The sequence below is a fragment of the Thamnophis elegans genome, chromosome Z, assembly GCF_009769535.1.
Source record: "Thamnophis elegans isolate rThaEle1 chromosome Z, rThaEle1.pri, whole genome shotgun sequence".
Lineage (NCBI taxonomy): Eukaryota > Metazoa > Chordata > Lepidosauria > Squamata > Colubridae > Thamnophis > Thamnophis elegans.
The window spans coordinates 41,043,960-41,066,905 of NC_045558.1; the positions used below are offsets into that span (position 1 = coordinate 41,043,960).

Sequence of the window (22,946 nt, forward strand, 5' to 3'; positions counted from 1 at the left end):
TAAAGTTCTGCTAAACTCTTCAATTCTTCAACGGTTTTCAGTTCATTTCATCAAGTCATAAGAGAACTTCCCAAAGTTCTTTATCTTTTTTATAAGGCAGTAGAATTACCAATACTACTACCACTTACATTATTTCTTTGAATATTTTTTTTAAATTAGATACAATATTAAGGTACCAAATCTATTGAAAAATAGTCCAGTGTTTAAATTCAAACAATAGACATAATAAATAAACAGCAGCTTTGGTATTGCCCTGCTGAGGGATCAATGTCAGCTATTTGTGTTTGTGCGGGTAAATGCTGCTGACTCATAATATTTGTCACACAACTTTATAAGGCATTAAATCTTACTTGCATCATCCTTTGGAAAAATAGTGTTAATCTCTCTTGTCTCCATTTAAAAATAACATTCAGTAATCATCGATTTATATATAAAGAAAATTATTTTTGTAACTTTGAAAAAATATTAATTTTGAAATAGAAGAGAAACAGAATGAAGTAAATATACATGCATGCCAAAGTCTTAAGTAATAGTCTATAAGATCAAAGTTATATGCATTATTTTCTTCCTTACAAACAAAAGGATTGTTAAAGATCCTCTTCATTTGATTCCTTTTCACCACAACACAGGATTATCCAGCATGGAAAATCCAGGGTTTTTTCTAAGTTCCAGATAAGTTCCATTGCTTACCCAAGAGTCATCTGCAGATTTCCTGTAAAATAGTAAAGAAAGCAATTTTGTTTCGTGGCTAACACATCTGCTTTTATTCTCTTCTCTAATAGACAGAGGTAATGGAGTGTCTATGAAACTCAAATACTTTGGCCACCTAATGATAAGGAAGGACTCGCTGGAGAAGCGCCTAATGGTGGGAAAGATTGAGGGCAAAAGAAGAAGGGGATGACAGAATGAGGTAGCTGGATGGAATCACTGAAGCAATTAGCATGAGCTTAAATGTGCTCCAAGGGATGGTAGATGATAGGAAGGCCTGGAGGAATGTTGTCCATGGGTTACAATGGGTCGGACACAACTTCACAACAACAACAATAGAATGTCTAGATGTTGCTGAACCTCTCTTCAAATCATCCCCAATGCAGTAGGATATTAGCAGTTGCAGTTGAGCAATATCTGGTGCGTCACGTGTTAGACTACCGGTAAGGAGATACCAAATTTCCATCATTTTTGTTGCATTTAATTCTACTTCAACCTCTTAGAACTGTTACACAGTGAAAAAGACTTAGGAGTAATTTGTATCAAAATAATAAAAGAAATGAATTTCTGAACAGAGAGAGTGGAACAAGGTATTTTTTTCCAATATTCTATTCATGAATTTCTCCCCTTTACTCCTTATAGGTAGTTCTTCATTTACAACAGTTCATTTAGTAATGGTTTGAAGTTACAATGGCACTGAAAAAAGTAACTTACACACTTTTCACACTTATGGCGGTTGCACATGGTCACATGATCAAAATTCAGATGCTTGGCAACTCATTCATATTTATGACAGTTGCAAGGTCACAGAGTGTTTTGCAACCTTCTGATAACAAAGTCAATGGAGAAGCCAGATTCACTTAATAACCATGTTACTAACTTAACAACTGTGGCGATTCACTTAACAACTATAGCAAGAAAGGTAATAAAATGGGATAAAATTCAGTTAACATCTATGTTGCTTAGCAACAGAAATTTGGGCTCAATTTTGGTGATAAGAACTATCTGTATTTCATGCTGTTTCTGACATACTTCTATTTAAAATTTTGTCATTTTATAATGAGATAAAACATTGTTTTATTTGTTTCATTTCTATAGCCTGTTCTAACCAGAAAACATCTATAAAGAAGCCCTCATCATGAAGCAGTATTACATGAGAACTTTTTATTTTATTTATCTGTTATTCAATAAAAAAAACTAACCTGTCATATTATAAATTACCTGAAAAATCTAGGATGATGTTCTATATTGCTTTCTTCTAGAACTTTCCTCCGTGCTCTCTGCAGCTCTTCAATTCTTTGTTTTTGTATTTCTGCCCCTTCAATATTTCCTTCTTCTAAGAACCTGTTATAATACAATATTACATGAGCAAACTATTGATATATACTAAGGTTGTGTAATCTCTTATCATATTACACAGGGCATTTGGGCACAAATGGCTATCATCAGTGCTTTTTCCATAATTAGAATGAATTATCTTTTTTTTTGATGAAGCAAAAAGTCTTGACTATAATAACATTTTCCTGCATTTTGTTTATATAATAGTTTTTGCTTAAAAAATTACCTTTGATCTGGCCTAAATCGGGTATCAGTAGGTGGTAACAGTGGTCTACTGATGGACTCAAATTCATTTATTTCTAATGCAAACTGTGTGAAACCATACCATTGTTCATAGTCTTTAGGCATTGGATCTGCAAATGAAAAACATAATAAATTCTTAGGTAAAAATTATACCTTTTCCCCATGACCCTTAAAATATTAAAGCCTTAGTTTAAAAACAAAAACATATATAGCAAGTGCCAAAGGGTTGGTTTTGTGTTTGTGTTGGTACCTCAGCTTTCAAATTCTAAAACTCTATGTCTGAAGCTAGTTGCAATAATTCTAAAACTGTCTTATTCTCAGCAACAGTTAAAAGAGCAACATAAATTTTATGCGCATTTTTATGCTTTTGATATACTTTAAAAATAGTGGTACTATTTTTTCATATCTAATATTTCTTGAATCTGATCGGCTTACATACTGCAGCTATCTGTAATACTATCAAACATCCACATCTGTCTATCCCAGGTCCTTGGAAAGGACTAATTAGGTAGACAAAAATGACAAATCCAGTCTGAACGTCTGACAGTGCAACAAACTATAATAAATAATAACAACAACAATATGTCAAACTTAAAAATTAAATGGCCGATCAGTCACTAACTTGCTCTCCAGATACAGTTTGGTGAAGATGGTGTTCCGCAATAAATATTTTCATGCCATTTTCCAAAAAGTCGATGTACTACTTTTCCATTTTTGTCTAAAACATTGCCTTCAATATCATGAACACTGCGATTCCAATATTTAGTCTGGAGAAAAATGAGCAAAATCTGTATTAAAAGTTCAAAACAAAATAGAAGATAAAAACCAAAATAAGTCTCAATTACCTTTACAAAAGTAAGCTTGCAGTGACAGCTATCATCATTCAGATTCTTGATTATAATCTCTCCATAGTGTTCTATCCATCGTTGTCCATTTAAAATATTATGAATGCAAGATGTTACTTTATTCCATTCATAATGGTCCTTAAAACTGGAGTCAAATGAAGAATTATATGCACATCAAGAAAGAAAAAGATAGTTAATAAAGTATTTTTCTAAAATACTCAATAAAATATTATGATTTGATCCTTTCAGAAACAGCCTAAACTGCTTGCTTGACATATTCTAAACAATATGGTGCTTTGTAGCATTATGGCTTAGCATGTGAATCCACCTGTGTTTTATAAAATATGTTTATCACTTAACATAAATTCATCCAGTCTCAGTTTATTCAGTAAATAAATAAACAATGATTAAGTGAATTATGGCTTTGCACAATGTGATCACCCCTTCAATATTCCTGAGAAAAATACTGACTTACTATCATGTTTTCCCGAAAATATGACAGGGTCTTATTTTCTTTTGACCCCCGAAATAAGCACTTGGCCGTATTTTCGGGGAGGTCTTATTATTTTTGAGGTGCAAGAGATGGCGAGCATGGTCACCTCATGGCTGCTGCTGTGTTGCAATATTTTCAGGGGAGGGCTTACTTAAGTGCATGCGCTCAAAAGCCCAATTAGGCTTATTATCCAGGGAGGGTTTATTTTCAGGGGAATAGGGTAAATGACTTACTGAATTAAAAAAGTAGCTAAATCAAAGTTCTTTAAAAATACTGCTCTTTCACTAATTCTCCATAAAGCAATAATAATAATGCTATGTAATCAAGAATATAGTTTTTTAAGCAAATGCTAAAATGGAAAAAAATAATTTAAAATTTAAATGTCACAAAATTAGCTCACATTAACTCTCTGATTAATAGGAAACAAGCCACAGAAAAGATTATTTTATCAACATGAGAAAATCTATATGGAAAAGTCAGTTTCTATAATTTATGTTTTTTTAGGCCAAAGAAAGTGAAAAATGAGGCTTAAGAACTATTGAGTTGTAAAAGGTGATCTTGCTAGCAATCCAACTATCATATTTGCTACTGGAAATCTTACCCTGGCAAAATTACATGTGTTGTGCCAATTGGTACTATTTCAATGGATTTTCCCCAGAATTTATTTTTCCATCTGATATCTGAAATTAAACAAAAATAATCAACAAAATTAAACAAATCCTTAATATTTGATACTCTGTCTATACTTAAGCTTTTTTGATCAGTTTATAAGCCCTAAACTATCAAAATAATATCATAAGATAACACCAACCTTTAAGGTTACAACAGTGCTGTTAAAATATAAAACCAATGTAACATGCATTTTTTATCTTTTCAGCAGAGCTGAACATTGATGTATATTATGGAAACATGATGGGAGCCATCCTGCTGACAATAACATTTATTATGTTCTAAGCTGTATGCAATTCAATCACAGTATTTCACAATGCAAATAAAAACCAAATGTGCAAATCCCATTCAAACTTAATATCAATAAAATAAACATCATCACTAATAAGATTAAAAAATATAGAAATGACAACTAGGGCAAATGTATTTACTTAGGTTGCTTCCCTAAACTAATCTGACTTCAAAGTAACTCTGCTGAATATAGCGGGACATTCTCTTTGTGGAGGGTGGTGCATGACAGCCAATGTTATTTTCTCAGAAACTTCCATCCTGCTTCTGAAGGTTCCATGTTGATCCTAAAACAGGTTCCACAGTTGTGGGGAAAAACTGCATTTTAAAGTCTCAATAGAAAGTTGGGTTATTATCCAAATTATTATAATACTACCCAAACATGTTCCTCTTTTGTTCTTGCATTTCAAAAATTGATGATATAAATTAATGAGTTACCTTGCCAAAATATAAAGTTATCAGATTCAGCATGACATGCAGATATAGCTGGGTGATGACTGACCTAACGGGAAAGGAAGGTAAGGTTACAATTACATTTAGAACCTTACTTTCTGTTCTCATATTTATTTTTGAAATGGCTTCATTTTTCTTTGAAAAAAAGATACCCCACAAGGGGGAGCTATTAAAATAAAAACCACTCATTAATAAAGTAGTGCAAAAAATTTAAAACAAATAATAGAAATGAATAAAATAGGTTAAGGATTCAGTGAAATGATAGGAAAAATGCCATGAAAGCAAAAGAAGAATGAATCGTAAATGAATTTTGATTTGACTTGCTAGAAACCGTGTTTGAAAAAATCCTTTATATAAAATTATATATTAGGTGAAGTGTGAATTAAAAAGACCTGTATTAAATAAAATCCAAGATATAGGAAAATGTAAGTGGGGAAAACAAAACAAATGGAAAAATACAGCTAAGATTCATAATCAAGTCTTCTAAGATTTGTATAAAACCATGTTACAATAAGTCATGGACTTTGGATAAAAGGGTCTATTTTTGTTAAAAGCAAACACATGTTGTTCTCAAAATTATTTTTACAATTTTTTCCAGCAATAAGATTTTTCTAAAACCTTGTGTTCCTGACTTTCATGCAAACTATTTCCTCTTCATGACTAAGTTATGGATATGTTCCATCCTTTATGTACAAGCCAGTGGTGGGTTCCGGATCCCATTGCAACCGGTACGCTGCAACACAGACGGGAGCCCACCACATGCATGTGCACAGTGAGTGCATGCGTACCCACTGCCCGCGACGCTCCAGCTGCTTGGCAGAGCGTTGCACAGGCGCCGTATGCTCCGTGTACAAATGCCTCGTTTGGCTCAAATAGAAGTAAGGAGAGGGGGTGGGCAGGTGGGCCCTCCAGAGCACTGTACCGGAACGGCAGACACCGGTACACCCATACCAGGGCATACCAGTCGTAACTCACTGGTACAATCATTAAAATGCCAGAAAATGTCTTCATAAAATCTCCAAGTTTTTCTTTTTTTCCAAGTAAATTTACTGATTATTTCAAAAAAGCATTCAGTATTTACATGGAAACATAAACAGATCTAATTTCAGGAATTAATGCTAAAATAATTATTTGAAGAAATATTGATACTATTATTACTGATGTTTTTGCAAAAGGATTAAAAATTAATATCATTTACCCAGAAGACATACCGTTCACTATTATTTATACTGACACCATCTGGAAAGATCCCAAAGGTGCTTTTTCAAGAGTCAACTGGACTTTCTTTGACGATGTTTCACTTCTCATCCAAGAAGCGTCTTCAGCTGAAGAAGCTCAGAGGTAAAGAAGCTTCTTGGATGAGAAGCAAAAAGTCTCCAAAGAAAAACCAGAAAGTCCAGTTGCCTCTTGAAAAAGAGCACCTTTTGGACTACCATGACCAGGATGACTGATAGACATCTGGGAATATATATTGCCTTTAAAATGGTCTTTCATAATCTCTTGAATGAATCATTCACATGTGGACCAAAGAGTAAGAAGCCATTCTGCCTCTGGCAGAAATCTGGTTTTGTCTTGTATGTAATCCCTAAACACAATCTGAATTACCAATGCTCAGATGATGGGCTTTACTTTTCAAAAAGTACAAGCAACTGCAAGATGCTATGTGTGTGTGTGTGTGTGTGTGTGTGCGCGCGCGCGCAAATGTCAATGTGCAATCTACAATACATATCCCAATCATTGTGCAAAAACTGTTAAATCAAATGCAACTTTCTCATGATAGCTTGAACACTTTCGTAGGACTACAGAAATGTAATCCAGGCATTGAATATTAAACTACTAAATTTAATTATAAATATTATAAATATTTATTTCTTGTATCACTTATTAATTTTATTAATTGTATCCTTAATAGAATTTCTATTTCACTAATTTCTGTAACAATCAAGATACTTTAAATTCCAGCAAATACTACAAAGATACATAAATATTAGCTCCGCATATCTGAAAGACTCAAAGACCAAAATACTTCATGTATTTCAGAAAGGCAACTTTAATGCTATTCAAGGGTACAAACCAGTAGTGAAATCTAAAAATTTTCTCTACAGGTTCGGTGGGCATGGTTTGGTGGTCATGGTCATGTGACCAGGTGAGCTCAAAAACCAACTTTCACATTTTACACACAAACAACACAAAAGCCACACTACTGACTCATACACATTGTAAAAGCAGCTGGACTTCACATAAAATGGCCCTGGCAACAACTAGGAATCTCACAGAGTCACAAACAGCTCAAAAACCAACTATCACATTTTACACAAAATTAACACAAAAGCTACACAACTGACTCCCACACAATACAGAAGCAACTGGATTTCACACTAAATGCCCCATGCAACAAGCAGGAACCTCACAGAGTCACAGTTGAGGCTAATAAATAGTAAAAATGCTTTTAAAAAGTAAAAGAAAAAAAGAAAACAGTGAGATCCCCCAGCACAACCGATTGTCAGACAGCTAATAATTGGAACCTTTAAAAAAGAAAAAGAAAATTTAAAGCATTTTTTTACCACCAGTTGGGCGAATAGGTAGTGAAAAATGCTTTTAAAAAAGTTTTTAAAAAAGGTTCATCAGCTGTGACAATCAGCTGTGCCACAGGTAGCATTTGTTACTACCGGCAGCATTTGTTACTTCCAGCGAACCGGGATCATTTCATCCCTGGTACAAACACATAATACTGAAAATACAGTAGTTCATTCCTAGGTAGACTTACATTAAGCCAGTTAAGGTAAAATATCTTTGAAATATTTCTTTCCCACTTTCCCTACAACTAGGGTAGATTGCCTCTTGCACCAAGAAAAGCATCAGTTTTGCACTTCATTCTCCAAATAGACTGAAATTAAATGCTTTAAACAATTCTACAAAATGCCATAAAACAGCCAAGGCTGACTTGGCAATAAGTTCCAATGAACTTATCATTTTCTAAAATTCTGTATGAAGGCTGGATAGTGCTTTGGACCATGGGGAGACTTAAAGGCTGCTCCTGCCTCTTCTTGATGACTATTACGTTCATATTCCTGCATCTTCCCACTTTTTTGGAATCAATGCCAAAATATACATCTCTGGAAGCTGGACGAGATTGGTTTGGAAATAGCAGAGGTCTGACGGGCTCCACAAAATCCCAACCAGACAAACCACTGCCAGGGACTTTTGGGCCAGAACTGTTCTGGAAGAGCAGGAGAAAAAAAGAAACATCTCGATGACCAAAGAGGAACTGGCAGTTCCTCCAAAGATTGGAGATAAAATTGTCCAAACTAACAGTGGCTGCAGCCAAATGGCTGCTTCAAAGTTGGGGCAACTGGACCAAGCAATTTGAGCAGGAACATTGCTGGTACAAAGTGTTGGATCTGGGTGAAAGAGCGATCAACCCAAAGTAAAGAAACTTTAAAATTGGATTAAAAAAGAAACCCGGAGAGGAAATTAGGCGCTATCTGGCAGATGGGGAATTTAATGGAGGAAAAAAAGAAAGGGTGGAGATTAAACGGAAAGTCCTAGAAGATTTTTATTCCCAAATTTGGATCAGGAAACATTAAAACTAATAAAAGAATTCGGGGGGAAATTCCTTTCTTTCTTTTTCTACCTTTTTCTATTTTTTGTGAATTAAGTACGAATTTTGACAGCTTCTGACAGCCAGCTGATTAAAGCATATTGTGTATTGGGGAGAGGGAGACATCTACTGGTGAGAAGAATACTACACTACTCAATAGAAAACTGAGGAAAGTACAGCTGCAGATCTGACCCTGACTGTAACAAGATAAAGATACTTTGAAGCGGTACAAGAAGGATTTGTGATATAGCACAAAAAGTTTAAACAATTTGGTATTAACTAAGCAGACACTATGGAATTTTGGATGTATAATGAATTACTTGACATGTTAAAAATGCATGTGAAATGCTCAATGGTAAAGAAAAAGTGGAAACTCAGAGGGAACACCTAGAACAAGGAGGAGGAGAAAAGGAGATAGAAAAGAGACTAAATGAAGAAGATATTACAAAAGAAAGAGAGATTGAAAAAGAAAAATATTCAGATAATTGTAGTGGGATTTACAGTGACACATCAAAAGGAGATAAAGGGAAAGTGGCTCCCCAAAAGGGTAAATTAAACAGCAAAGGTGGGAATAATGGAGAAAGATGGGGGGGACTGGGGAAAGTTACTAAAACAATAGAACTAAAAGGAGAAAAAAGATTGAGAAGAAAAAATATAGACATTACAAAAACAAGAAAAAGCTAGGCAAATGGACAGAGAGAAGAGAATATAAGAGAAGTGAAGTTCCTGAAAGACTAAGAGAAAATGAAAGGAGCAAAGAAGGAAAAGGATTTACTAGTAGAATAGAATGAAATACGATAAATATTGCCAATGATATATAGGAGTAATGGCAAGTGCCCAAACCAGAACACGTGTATGTGCATGCACTGGAGTGCCAGAAATCTGAAGACCAGCTGGCCGTTGTGCACATGCCTAATTTTTGGGCATTTTTGGCTGTTTTCAGGCCATTTCTTGGGATGTTTTCAGGCTGTTTTTGGACCGTTTTCATGCCATTTTCAGGCTGATTTTTGGGCCATTTTACGGCCTGAAAACAGCCTGAAAAATGGCCCGTTTTTTAAACCAGAAGAGCAAATGGTGATGGCACATGTGCCCACACAGCTCTGTGTACCACCTCAGGCACATGTGCCATAGATTCGCCATCACGCGTATATAGCTAATATGATGTGAGGGAAATAGATCAATACTATTAATTGTGGATAATTAATTAAATGAAATGTTTACCATATAAAATTAAATTTAAGGATATATGTTATTGATAGTAAAACAGAATAATAGATGGAAATGAAATGTTAAATTTGATTAACTTGGAGAGGCAAATAATGATATTGTTTATATATTTAAAAAAAATTAAAAGTTAAACTGGAAAATATGGAAAGAAAATAAGATGACAAATATGAAATGGAAATATGATGTAAAGTGAACTATGCATAAGAGAAGATGTAAAAGGGGAAAACCCAGACAACAGTTTGTTTATAAAAGAAGTTAAAATATGTAACAAAAATAAAAAAACTTCATTTTAAAAAACAAAACTCAATATGTTCAATACAAATCTTCCTAGGACAGTTCAGAATAACAACAATAAATATCAAACATCTGGAACTGAATTTTGTTTCTAAAAATAATTACTCAGCAGCTAACACAACCCCATCATGTTAAAAAAAAATTAAGAGCAATTTAAAAAAACTCTTTCTAGATGAAAAAAAAGCAATTAAGTTGATACAAAGCAAGTCTGCTAGAATACAAAATTATTCTGTACATGGTTTCAAAATCACAAAGGATACTTTCCTGTCTCTGTTGGATCGCTTTACATAGTAAGACACCTGAAGGGCATATCCCATATGAAATATATAACATATAAGCAGGTTGCTATGGAATGGGAATAGTATTACCCATTAGGAATGCAGTTCATGTAAGAACTACATATAGAATGTGTCCTACTAACAACTTTTAAGGTAGTAGAAACTAGAGAAACTTTGTTCTCACTATAACTGGAATAGGGAAGGAAGAAAGGAACAAATCCCAAAATAGCTTTGATTTTTTGTTTTGCTTCTTTGTTTGGCCCTGAAAAGCAGAAAACTTTATATATGGAGAATGTAACAAACCAGAACCAGTAACATTTTCACTTCTTCCAATAACTTTCCTCAAAATTCTCTTTATCTCTTGCTGTCTTCATAACTCTCTTGACCTCCAACCACAATTTCATGAACTGCAGAATCTCCACTGAGTCAAACGTACGTTATGCTCCATTTTTTATATAATTATCATTGGTTTTTCAATAGATACTATAAACTGGCAAGACCATGAGGGCCAAAATGTTGCCTATGTTATCGTGTAACTACACAATGTTATCTTCTTTGCAAGTCTGAATTTAAGTTGTAGGAACATGAAATTCTCTATCATGATAAAATTGCATTACCTGTTCAGAAAAAAATCGGAAACCCTTATCTTCACGGATACATTCATAGGTTTCTCCAAGCACAGGATTGAATGGCTTACTTCCAGCTCTGTAGTAGCTAGATGCGTAGGCAGAGACTGCAAAAGCAGCCACATAAACCTAAGAACATAATAAATAGATCATTATGGAAAGATATGTAGATTTTTAATGTTGTTTAATTTTTTAATGAGATTTTGATCTCACATTGACATCAAGATCCATACCTCCTATAAGCTAATGTGTTCTTGAATGCAGTAATGCTTTCACATCTTCCTTCTATGAATTGCATCTATGAGCAGTGATAGATGAAAGATTTCTTTTCCTAGCCGAAGGGGCAATAATTGCAATCTTTCTAAGTACATTATTTTCCCTGTATTTTGATAGCCATATCTGAAAAATCTATAGGCAGGTTTTATATGAACCAGCTTTCATGGAATAATGTTTCCCCAACTATCCCTATTTTCATTGTTTAGCTATCTCAGTATAATGAGATAGGGAAAGGAGGATTGACAGGTCAGTATATTCAATATATTCAATTTATAAGAAATAGACCAAATAAAAAAGGAGATGGAGTTGCACTATATATAAGAAATAATTACCTCTCTACAGAAATAGAACACAACAATGATGAAAACTATCTTGAATGCATTTGGGTCAATATTAAAGTTTGGGGGGGGGGAGAGATGACATTGTCATAGGTCTATACTACAGGCCACCCAACCAAGCAGAGGAAGTAGATGAACTTTTTGCTAGTCAGCTAACTAAGGTATGTAGGAAGCACACCACAATAGTAGTGGGCGATTTTAAGTACCCTGACATCAACTGGGAAACAAACTCTGCACCAAGTGGAAGATTCAACAGGTTCCTAACAAACCTAGCAGACAACTTTGTTTCCCAAAAAGTAGAGAAGGGAACAAGGGGATCAACTATATTGTACTTAATTTTCACTAACAGAGAGGAAATTATATAAGGTGTTGAAGCCACAGGAACCCTGGGGGCAAGTGACCATGCAGTATTGGAATTTAACATTATGCAAACACAAGTAGTAGAACAAAGTCAAACTAGAGTCTTGGACTTTAAGAGAGCTAATTTCAACAAACGTAGAAAGGTTGGGAAGGATTCCATGAATGAGAATCCTCAAGGGGAAAACAACTCAAGAAGCTTGGGAAATTTTGATAAATGAGATTACAAAAGCCCAGTCTAGCACAACACCAATGAAGAAGAAAAATAACAGCTCCCAAAAGAAACTGCATAAAGAACTCTTCTGACAAATTGAAAGACAAAAAAGATAAGTATAAAAAGTGGAAAGGGGGGGGGGACATAACTAAGGCAGAATATCAGCAAATAGCCCGAGCATGTAAAGATGAAGTGAGGAAAGCTAAGGCTCACAATGAAGAAAGGCTTGCCACAAAAGTAAAAAATAACAAAAAAAGTTTTTACAACATGTTAAAAACAAGAAAAAAGTTAAGGAAACAATAGGTCCATTGCTGGGAGAAAGTGGCAAGAAGGTGACAAGCAACAGGAAGAAAGCAGAACTATTTAACTCATGTTTTGCATCTGTCTTTACACAAAGGGATAAAACAGTCTAACCTATCAAAAACAGCACCACAAAAATCAGATTAGGAACACAAGTTGAAATAGGGAAGAAAATGGTAAGTGAGCACCTGTCTACCCTAGACGAGTTCAAATCACCAGGACTGGATGGATTACACCCCAGGGTTCTGAAGGAACTGGCAGACAAGATCTCAGAACCACTGAACTATATCTTTCAGAGATCCTGGAGCACCGGGAAACTACCAGAGGACTGGAAAAGAGCTGATGTGGTTCCCATCTTCAAAAAAGGGAAAAAAACAGATCCAGGAAACTACAGACCTATCAGCCTGACCTCAATACCAGGAAAGATTCTGGAAAAGATAATCAATCAATGAATTAGCGAACACCTAGAAGCAAACAAAGTAATAGCCAAAAGCTAACATGGGTTTGTCAAAAACAGATCATGCCAGACTAATCTTATTGCATTGTTTGACAAAGTCACAAAATTAGTGGACCAGAGGAATGCCGTCGATATAGTTTACTTGGACTTCAGTAAGGCATTGATAAGGTAGACCATAACATACTACTAGATAAAGTAGAAGAATGTGGGTTTGACAGCATCACCACCAGATAGATTTGTAAGTGGCTGACCAACAGCACTCAATATGTAGTCCTCAATGGAACTGCATCTTCATGAAGGGAAGTATGCAGTGGAGTACCCCAAGGCTCTGTTTTGGGCCCAGTACTCTGCAATATCTTCATCAATGATTTGGATGAGGGAATAAATGGGGAACTCATCAAATTTGCAGATGACACCAAGCTGGCAGGAATAGCCAACACTCCAGAAGATAGGCTAAAGATACAGAAGGATCTTGATAAACCTGAACATTGGGCACTATCTAAAAAAATGAAATCCAATGGTGAAAAGAGTAAGGTTCTACATTTAGGCAAAAAACCCGAAATGCACAGGTACAGTATAGATGGTACCGTGCTCAACAATAGTAACTGTGAAAGGGATATTAGAGTCCTAGTGGACAACCATTTAAATATGAACCAGCAGTGTGCAGCAGCTGCCAAAAAAGCCAACACAGTTCTAGGCTGCATAAACAGAGGGATAGAATCAAGATCACGTGAAGTGTTAATACCACTTTATAATGCCTTGGTAAGGCCACACTTGGAATACCGCATTCAGTTTTGGTCATGTAGAAAAGATGTGGAGACTCTAGAAAGAGTGCAGAGAAGAGCCACAAAGATGATTAGGGGACTGGAGACTAAAACATATGAAGAATGGTTGCAGGAACTGGGTTTGTCTGGTGTAATGAAAAGAAGGACCAGGAGAGACATGATAGCAGTGTTCCAATATCTCAGGGGTTGCCACAAAGAAAAGGGAGTCAAACTACTCTCCAAGGCACCTGAGGGTAGAACAAGAAGCAATGGGTGGAAACTAATCAAGGAGAGAAGCAACTTAGAACTGAGGAGAAATTTCCTGACAGTTAGAACAATTAATCAGTGGAACAACTTGCTTATGGAATTCTGAATGCCCCAACACTGGAAGTCTTTAAGAAGATGTTGGATAACCATTTGTCTGAAATGGTATGGGGTTTCCTGCCTAGGCAGGGGGTTGGACTAGAAGACTTCCAAGGTCCCTTCCAACTCTGCTATTGTATTGTATAAGTCAGTCAAGATCCATTTTGAATTTGTATTTCTATTTGAATCTGAAATCCATGCATACAGCTAAGTTTGATTTCAATAGCCAAGTTGACTGTTAAGATTATTTCAAAGTTGAGTAGAAATATGCATATTGGTTTTCCCTCACTTTCCTGAAGCTGACCTGGGTCTTCCTCCTTTGAGCCCAGAACAAGTGTATTTGGATTAGGAATATTAAGACACCTTGGTTGTTTGAAATGGTTTTATTGTTCTTTGTATTACTGTTCTGTATGCTATTGTGAACTGCCCAAGAGTATGTTATATAAGATTGGTGGCCAGTAAACAAATAAGTAAAGCTGTAATATAATTTATAATGTAATATAATACAAAGTAAGTAAATAATTTTCTCATTTTCAGTATAGCATATTTCTCCTTACCATCCTTTCAAAAGGATTAGGTGTGAATGCTGCCTTATCTAGCAATTCACTATATTCCAGTTCCTCACAAAGCTTCTGCAAAGTGTTCAAAGGTTCATTCAGCCCAACAGGCATTGACACCTTGGAGAGATCTTTTCCTATATTATTCCGTAGAATGTTCCAGAGGCTGATATTACTTGTATTGGGGCATGGGGCTGGTAGACGTGTCCTCCGCCTTGTATAGCATTCCACAATACCGTCTGGGGCACAATCTTGAAAACAGATGTTAGGTATAAGTTTGGCAATTTAACATTTTTTGGAATTCACTGTTTGGTTAACATTGTTTTTACATATTATATCGGTTCCAAACTTCTCAGAATAGAAGATAGTTAAATATAGCTTTGAGAAGCAAATTGTGCTGAATCATAGAGTTTTGATTAAGGACAACCTAAAATGTAATAACTCTGGACTTCCTGGCTTCCAAAATCAACTATTTCATTCAGAGATAGAATCCGTTTCAGTCAGTCACTTTCATTCTCTTCCGGGTTCATGCAATTGGTGAGCAAAACCAAAACTACATTTCTAATACATATAAAAATTAGCTTACTCATTCACATAGCTATCTATATATGTAACGATCCCATCCATGCATACCCCTCCCACTCATTTTACAACTATTTGTTTAAAAAGATCTTATTTACATAAATGAACTTTTTCTATTCCCTCCATATTGACAATGCTAGAGTGAGTTTAAAGAGAAAGAAGTATAAAAAAGCAAGATAAACTTTACCTCTATCATTATAATTATGCTTGCTAAAATTTGCCAAATCTGCATTTTATATAACTTAACACATTTTGTTTTAATTAGATTTCAGATTCCCAGACTGAAATCACAAAACATGGGTCATTAATAATAAAGTAGAATATCACCACTTGCCATTCTTACAGAATGAGGATTCCTATAGAATGAGGATTTTCAAAGATACTAAGTAAAGCTTGCTCATTTTAAGGCTCGTTTTTTTTTATATATCATTTTGGAGCATTTCCTTATTTCTACATTTCATAAAAAAAATAAGAGCACCCCAGTAGGCAGAGATCTTTGCTAGAAGGAAAAGGATTGTAGATAGCAAAAGTGGTGGGTGGAGGCTACTGCACATAAACTTTAGTATCACGCCTTTCCTATGCAGTTGGACATCATTTGAGAGAATAGGCTCAGTAAAATCCCTTTTTAAAATATTTTGCCACAACTTGGTTATTTACACACTGCAAGATGTTGAGAATGACTTGGATTGGTAAAACTGCACAGGCCTCTCCCAAGTCAGGCATTATACAAGATGCAACATAGGAGAAGGGTGTGTAAGAGAGAAAGACATCATCAGAGGTGAAAGAGAAAAACGGAAAGCTACACGTTAAAATGTGAGTTATTTCTTCTTTGGATATGACTGCACATAGTATCAGAACTGCAGAAAGCAATTGTTTAAAATGGAATCCTGAATTTAATCTGCATATTTCTAGGTTATTAATTATTGGTAGTTCAAAATTAAAAAATTAGAGACCAGAAATAAATAAAGACGCCTACCAAGTGTTTGCCTTTCATTCTCTATGTCGTTACTTAGGTTGTCTTCGGAAATATTATCACTTATATCACTGGCATATGAATCATCATCAGATACCTGGGGAGGAAGGAAACATTCTTTTCTTCTGATAATGAATCAGAAAAAAAATCTCTTTTCACATACTGCTACATTTATGCAAAGGAAATAAAAATACATCAATCAAGATTGAAATGGATATTGCAACAATAAAATTCCTCTATAAGCAACTGTTAGCCTCTGGAAAGGACAAGACTAAAGTAAGCTTGAATATAATTTCCACATTATGGAAAACCTTGCTACATAGTCAGTGCCAAATGGAAATAAATTTGAGTTAATTAAATATTTCTTCCTAAGAAAAGCATAGGAATATCTTCACATAAGCAGTACATCTTGTATTCATTCCTTCACCCCCCTATTCTCTTAAAATACTTTAGAAAGTATCAGTAAGTAAGTTTTGTGTGCTGAAGTAATGTGCATAATGTTGCCACTGAGATTGTTAAGATAATAAAGGTTACATGATTTTGAAACCAATCCAATGTTTCTGAAATACTTTCCAGACCTCATTTTCTGAAGAACTGGCAGACAGTAGAACTTCCTGTGCATCAAAAAATTCAGTGAGTGAATCTGTTATTGATAGTCTGCTTTCATTGGATATTTGGTGAACCAAACTCCTATTTTGATGTTCAGAACTTTCCTGCAAAAAATAAAAACAGTCATGATCAATAGTTTATTTATTATTAAAATACATTTAAAAGAATGTCTGACTACAACTGATTCTGGGCTCTTTACACAGATGAAAAAGAGAAACAGAAAACCATATCAAACAGAATACAAAGTTTTACAAGAGTTCATATCACAGTCTGCCCACAGCCTGGCTTTCTATACTATTTGGAACAACATATTGGGCCTTCTGGGATATACTGTCCCAGAGGTCAGGCACTACAGCAGAGAACATATATTCTTTAAGTACATGTGGCTATGCAGGTAGCCCTTGACTTGGGACCACAAATGAGTTCAAATTTTTTTGCTCCTAAACAAGACAGTTAGTTGTTAAGTGAGTTTTGTCCCATTTCTGGCCACACTTGTTAAGTGAATCACTGAACTGTTAGTAGCACAATTGTTAAGTGAATCTGGCTTTCCCATTGACTTTACTTGTCAGAAAGTTGCAAAAAGTGATCACATGATCCCAGGACACTGTAATGTTATAAATATGAACCAGCTGCCATACATCTGAATTTTAATCTCATGACCATGAGGATGTTGTAAGTGCTATAAAACTGAAAAATGGTCGTAATTCACTTTTTTAAAATGTTGTTTCAACTTTGAAAGTTCATTAAACAAATGGTTGTTAAGTCAAGGACTACCTGTATAAAGCCTGCTTGATCAGGCTTTTTGAAGGATGCCTACACAAATTACTTTAGGAAGGAAAACATGGAACCATAAGAATTTTATATGTGTAACATTTTTCTTAAATACCTCAACTTCTAGTGGCAGTTAAAGCTGAACTTCAGGGTGGAAGTCAAGAGCTCCTTAACTAAGCATCCCCCCACCCCGTCCACGAAATGATACTAGTTAGTTACAGATTACACAGTCCTTCAGTAAACATGCTGATTTTAATATAGAGATCACTGTGAAGCTGACACAGTCAGCTAAGCATGTATGTAATTGCAGAAGCTCCCTATGTGTCAGATATGCTTCCTTTAATATCCAAGAAGGAAAAACCTCAACTCCGTTTTACTAGAGATAAAGTACTTTTACTAGATATGAAATGAATGCAGCTAAAAGGAAAGAAAGATCTGAGTCAGAAAGGCGGGAACATATACATAACATTTACCCAGCACCCTACCCCCAATTCCCCAACCCAGTGTCCAATCTGCAACTCCCTAAGGTGTCATGTGGGGTGCATCTTCAAACACTCATCAAGTTGGTATGTGAAACGGTTGACTTTGACTAAGTCCAAACATCAGCCACCAGCATGTGCAGAAGATGGTGAGAACAAGACTCCTCCAGTACAATATAATTCCGTTCCCCAATACCATGCCCCCACTCCGTTCCTATGGCAGCTGATAGCAAGCAAAACAGAGGCTGACACTATGTTTCTACTAAAATACTATTTTCTTAAATACAATGGTGTTTTTTCCTATATATAGCATAGGAATGATGTAGATTTGCCCACCAGGATGGAAGGGTGAACAAACATTTAGTCTGAAAGCGATACTCCAAAGGGAAAAGGGAAAGCTGATATGAGCTGGATAATGATGCATAGAGAGCAGATTTGCAAAGCTAGAATCTTCCATTGTTTGAGTCAGAAAAGATAGATGGGTGTTTTACTTGCTTGTAGAAATCATTCTAAGCTTTATAAAGGAACTAACACTAGTTATATATTTTCACAGAAAATGGAACAAATGACCTATCAACATCACTGCAAGTTAAGGCAAAGGTGTCAAAATCCTGGTCAGATGGCAAGTCAAAAAGCCCATCTAAGCAAATTAACAGCAAAACAAAACAGAATTGTGAAGTACAGTGCATTGTAAGAAGCTAACATATATATAAAAGGACAGGGGCAGTAAAGAAACTGACACAATCAAATAGAAATGCTGAATATAATGAGCAATTATTTTCTGTCCTTTCATCTCAATCTTTATATTGCCTTATAATGCCATTGCTATAATATTTATCCCTTGAGATCAAGATCGTGAAGAATTTGGGTTCAGCAAGAAAAAATAGTGAGGCAGGTGTTAATTTATTTCTATCTGATATTTTTCCTCACAAAATAGTTTCTCATAATACTTAAATTAATATAGTTATCGACACAGAGAAGCCTAAAGACATTTCTCATTTGATTTGTGACCTCATATGTCCAGTTAAATAATGTTAATTTTTTGTGTAAAACAGCACATCTTTATTAATTTCTACATTTTCTGAATGACCCAAGGTTTCAGTGCAGTAAAAGATTGTCACCAAAAGGAACAGGAATGAAATTGCCACCACATTCCCCCACCCTAGTTCTTTTTGTAAACGTAAGTGAATTTATCTTTTTCATAAACATGCAGCTTTTATTTGATATGTTTCAAATTTTGGGAGCACGATGTTGAAGGCTTCTGTGATCACAAAAGCAAGGTATGCAGTTTGTGGGTCTTAGCTTTCTGATACCTACCCCCAAGCCCAAATCCCCCCAGCAGAAACAGCTGACATTCAAGGAAACTAAATAGAGGAGAATAAAGAATATTTGCAGGTGGGCCCCTTTTCCTGTCATGAAAATGTCTGTGATTTTTTTTTTTTGTAGATACTTATCTTTCCAGTTAAAGATTCCTTAGGAATTTGTTGGACAAAATATATTTTGCTGACTTTTGGATCAAAGAGAAAAGCATAATTAGTTAATTTAATGTGTCCTATGAAGCCTGTCAATTATGCTCCTTTTTCTGATAATTTGTTTCATATTCAGGATTTGATTAATATACATATCAGTTGCAGTGAAGATATTGGTTATATGAAATCCATTAGGAACACTTCTCTCCATGACTTTGTTACTTTGCAAAAGTAATATCTTTTTATAATTTCAATATAGTTACTATTATTATTATTATTATTATTAAATTCACTAATTCAGTAAATTCAGTATCAATAATATATCCAAATGGATCAAAATTATGGCAAAACAGAAAAGATGTTACCAAAGTGTAAAGTTTGGGTTTAGCAATTTCTAAACTCTTACTTTTTTTCTCTCTCACAGAAAAGGAGAGATAAAATCAGCACTCACAGGGAACTGGAAAATTGGATTAACCCATAAAATGAAATTAACTCCATACTTATCTCCATTGCTTATTAGACTATGTATTTGTAATTATGAATTCTTAGAAGATATCAGTAAGATTATTATATTAAGATGTACTGTATGGTTTTAATTTTAAACTTTTAATATCTGCCTTTAATCCTAAATTATGTATTTGAGAAGTCAGTAGATTGGAATGGCCTAAAAGTCTACAGAGAGAGAGAGAGAGGGAGGGAGGGAGGATTGGGGAATTAAATAATTTATTAAGATATTTAATGAAAAGGAAAATGTTAACAGAACCAACCTAACAATCCCAGTTTTTTAAAATAAAAACAACAGATAATTAGCGTATGTGGATATGAAATAGTCAGAGATTGTTCTCTCACACAGATCTTTTAAAAAAAGGACGTGTCTTGCCTTTCCCATTTCACAACCGCTTATGAATAATTACAGTAGACTTTGTAAGTAAATAAAATGCGAAGGAAATAGTATGAACCTTGACACTGCCCTCAACAATAGCATCCACCCAGCTGAGTGGGTAAGCACACCTCTCACAGATTCATCATTTTTCCCAGTATGTTGATATACTAGAAAGAATAAATCATAATTTCTAAGTCTGGATTTGCAAATATAAATCACCATATGCAAATTTGTGCCCTCTGTTGTCCTTTTTAGTGGTGCATTTCCTTTTCTTAAGGAAAACATTTCTAGCCACCCTATTTGTGCAGAGAGAGTGTATGCTCCACCATTTAAAAGCAGGATTGGCATTCTGAATTTGATCAGGATAAGCAACACGCCTTAGATCAGGAGTGTCAAACTCGATATAATTGAGATCCGCACCAGGGTTGTGTCTGACCTTGTGTTTCAGAGATGGGCATGGCCAGGGTAGGAGTGGCCACCTTGACCTCAGTCATGTTGGTGGTGCCTGTGGCTCGAGCACCTTGCCAGAAAAAATGGGCTTTCATGCTCCATTTTTGGCTACAATGGCCTCCTGTAAACCTCTGCCACTGAAAATGGAGATGGGGGGGGGGGCTCCTGAGCTCTGTTTTTAGTCGTGATGGACTTCTGCAGCCCTCTGCCAGCGAAAACGGAGCCCTTCTGAGCTCTGTCTTCACTGGCAGAGGCACCACAGGCTGGACCTTCACTGTTTCCAGAGTAGCCCTACAGGCCAGATCCCACCGCAGGCTTTGAGTTTGACACCCCTGCCTTAGACTCTTCAAAGCTTAAAAGCAATAGCATTCCCTCAAACAAATGAAATTGCTTCCTTGCCCATTCTAACATTATAACTGACTACCTTGTTTCCTGCAGATCCCTTAGCCTAAGAAAAGAACGAAGCCCCAAAAGTTTCCCACTTCTAAATTACCACCCAAGGTGAAAACAGAGTTCTGGATGCAGTTTATTCCCCAATATACATAACAGCAAACACAAACGTGTGATTATCTTTTAATGTAAACAAAATGGAATGTCCAAAGAAACAAAACAGTATAATATAAATGAGGAAAACTGAAGTGTGTGCCTAGCTTACAGCAAATGAACTGCAAGTGTTCTGTACAGCACCATAAGCATTAAAAAGGCACCAATGTCAAAAAAAGTCCTTGGTTTCTGATTACAGCAATAGCCTTTATGAAATAGTAGGAGAAATTCCATTGCACACAGTGGCAAATGCCTTGAGATATCTCATAAAAAAGGAATATAAACTATGATCCACTAACATTTAACCTCTCCAATTGTTCAGTTCAAATCACAGCATATTCTCAAAATATATGACTGGAACTCACCTATATTATCTATTTGTCATGATCAAATTAAATTCATTTTTGTTTGTCTTAAAAAGTCATTTAATCTCACTTACTCCATTGTTACAAAGTTATTCTATCTCAGCCTTCCCTAAGATGATGTTCTTCCAAACCTATGGCTTAGTCCCAATATATTTGGAGGGCACCTACTTAAATAAGGTTTGGTTGACTTATTATATCTATATGAATCTGTATTAATTTCCATCCTGTTTCTAGGTAATGTTATTAGTGGCAGAAACATATTCAGCAAGAAAAGGGAAACTAGTCAATTGATAAGAACATTTTGAAGTTCAACTTTTTTTTACCTCCCCCCCCCCCCACGTGCCAAAAGCCCCTTTATCAATCTGAGTGGACTGGTGTACAATAATCCTTATCTTGATGGGTTTTCCACAGTGTTATTTTCTCCCAAACTGAGTTAAAAGGTTATGTTTACAAAGGCAAATTAGTTTCTGACAATTATTTGAAGTGCAAAAATTGTGTAGAATAATTTGATATATAAAAAACTAAAACATAGAATATACAAACTCTTTAGCAACACTACAAAGAATGGCAAAAGCTGATGTCATTGTTTGGGTGGCCATACTATGTGATGAGAAGTTTCACTAGGGCAAGACAATGACCAACTAAATGGAGGAGAGGTGCAACAAGGAGCTTTGCAAAATGACAGGAAATCTTTACCCACCTTTACAAAATCTGGGTTCGAATTTGCATTAGCAGCTGAATCAAGGAGCATAGATTCGGCATGTATTCTGCATAACCGTTCTTTAAGATCTGTGTTTTGTGCTATGGCCTGGAACATTTAAGAGAAAAAATAAAGTACATAGTATCTCAGCTAATTACATATAATTGTCTCTCTGGTTTTAAAAAACAAAGAGAGAAAATGGAATGCTAAGAGTATTTGAGGCCAAATAATTTTTCATTTTTCCCCTCTAGATGAAAGGGTAATATTTAAATGGTAAGAGCTGTATAGCAACTGAAAAGCAACTTTTACAAACCAACAGCTCAGAAAGCAAAGATGGGGTTAACTCTGGGATGAACTTGTGCTATAGAGTCTCCAAGATAGCAAATTTTCAAGTAGTAGGAACTGCTGTCACTTGAGAAGGTAAGTGAAGATG

General features: G+C 35.3%; 1 protein-coding gene across 4 annotated transcripts in view; it reads right to left on the reverse strand.

The window, feature by feature from the left end:
* Positions 1-613: 613 nt before the first annotated feature.
* OSBPL3 (oxysterol binding protein like 3) overlaps positions 614-22,946 on the reverse strand; it is a 102,836-nt gene continuing 80,503 nt past the window's right edge. For 3 of the 4 annotated variants that reach the window (XM_032237671.1, XM_032237672.1, XM_032237673.1), the window contains 12 exons: positions 22,514-22,621; positions 16,823-16,957; positions 16,248-16,341; positions 14,690-14,940; positions 11,055-11,192; positions 5,023-5,086; positions 4,229-4,307; positions 3,135-3,279; positions 2,912-3,056; positions 2,273-2,399; positions 1,930-2,052; positions 614-712 (listed from right to left, as the gene is read on the reverse strand). In XM_032237671.1, the coding sequence (XP_032093562.1) occupies positions 616-712; positions 1,930-2,052; positions 2,273-2,399; positions 2,912-3,056; positions 3,135-3,279; positions 4,229-4,307; positions 5,023-5,086; positions 11,055-11,192; positions 14,690-14,940; positions 16,248-16,341; positions 16,823-16,957; positions 22,514-22,621 (1,506 nt within the window). In that variant the 3' untranslated portion in view covers positions 614-615. The remainder of the gene's footprint in view (positions 713-1,929; positions 2,053-2,272; positions 2,400-2,911; positions 3,057-3,134; positions 3,280-4,228; positions 4,308-5,022; positions 5,087-11,054; positions 11,193-14,689; positions 14,941-16,247; positions 16,342-16,822; positions 16,958-22,513; positions 22,622-22,946) is intronic. The other variant, XM_032237674.1, reaches the window with a different exon arrangement.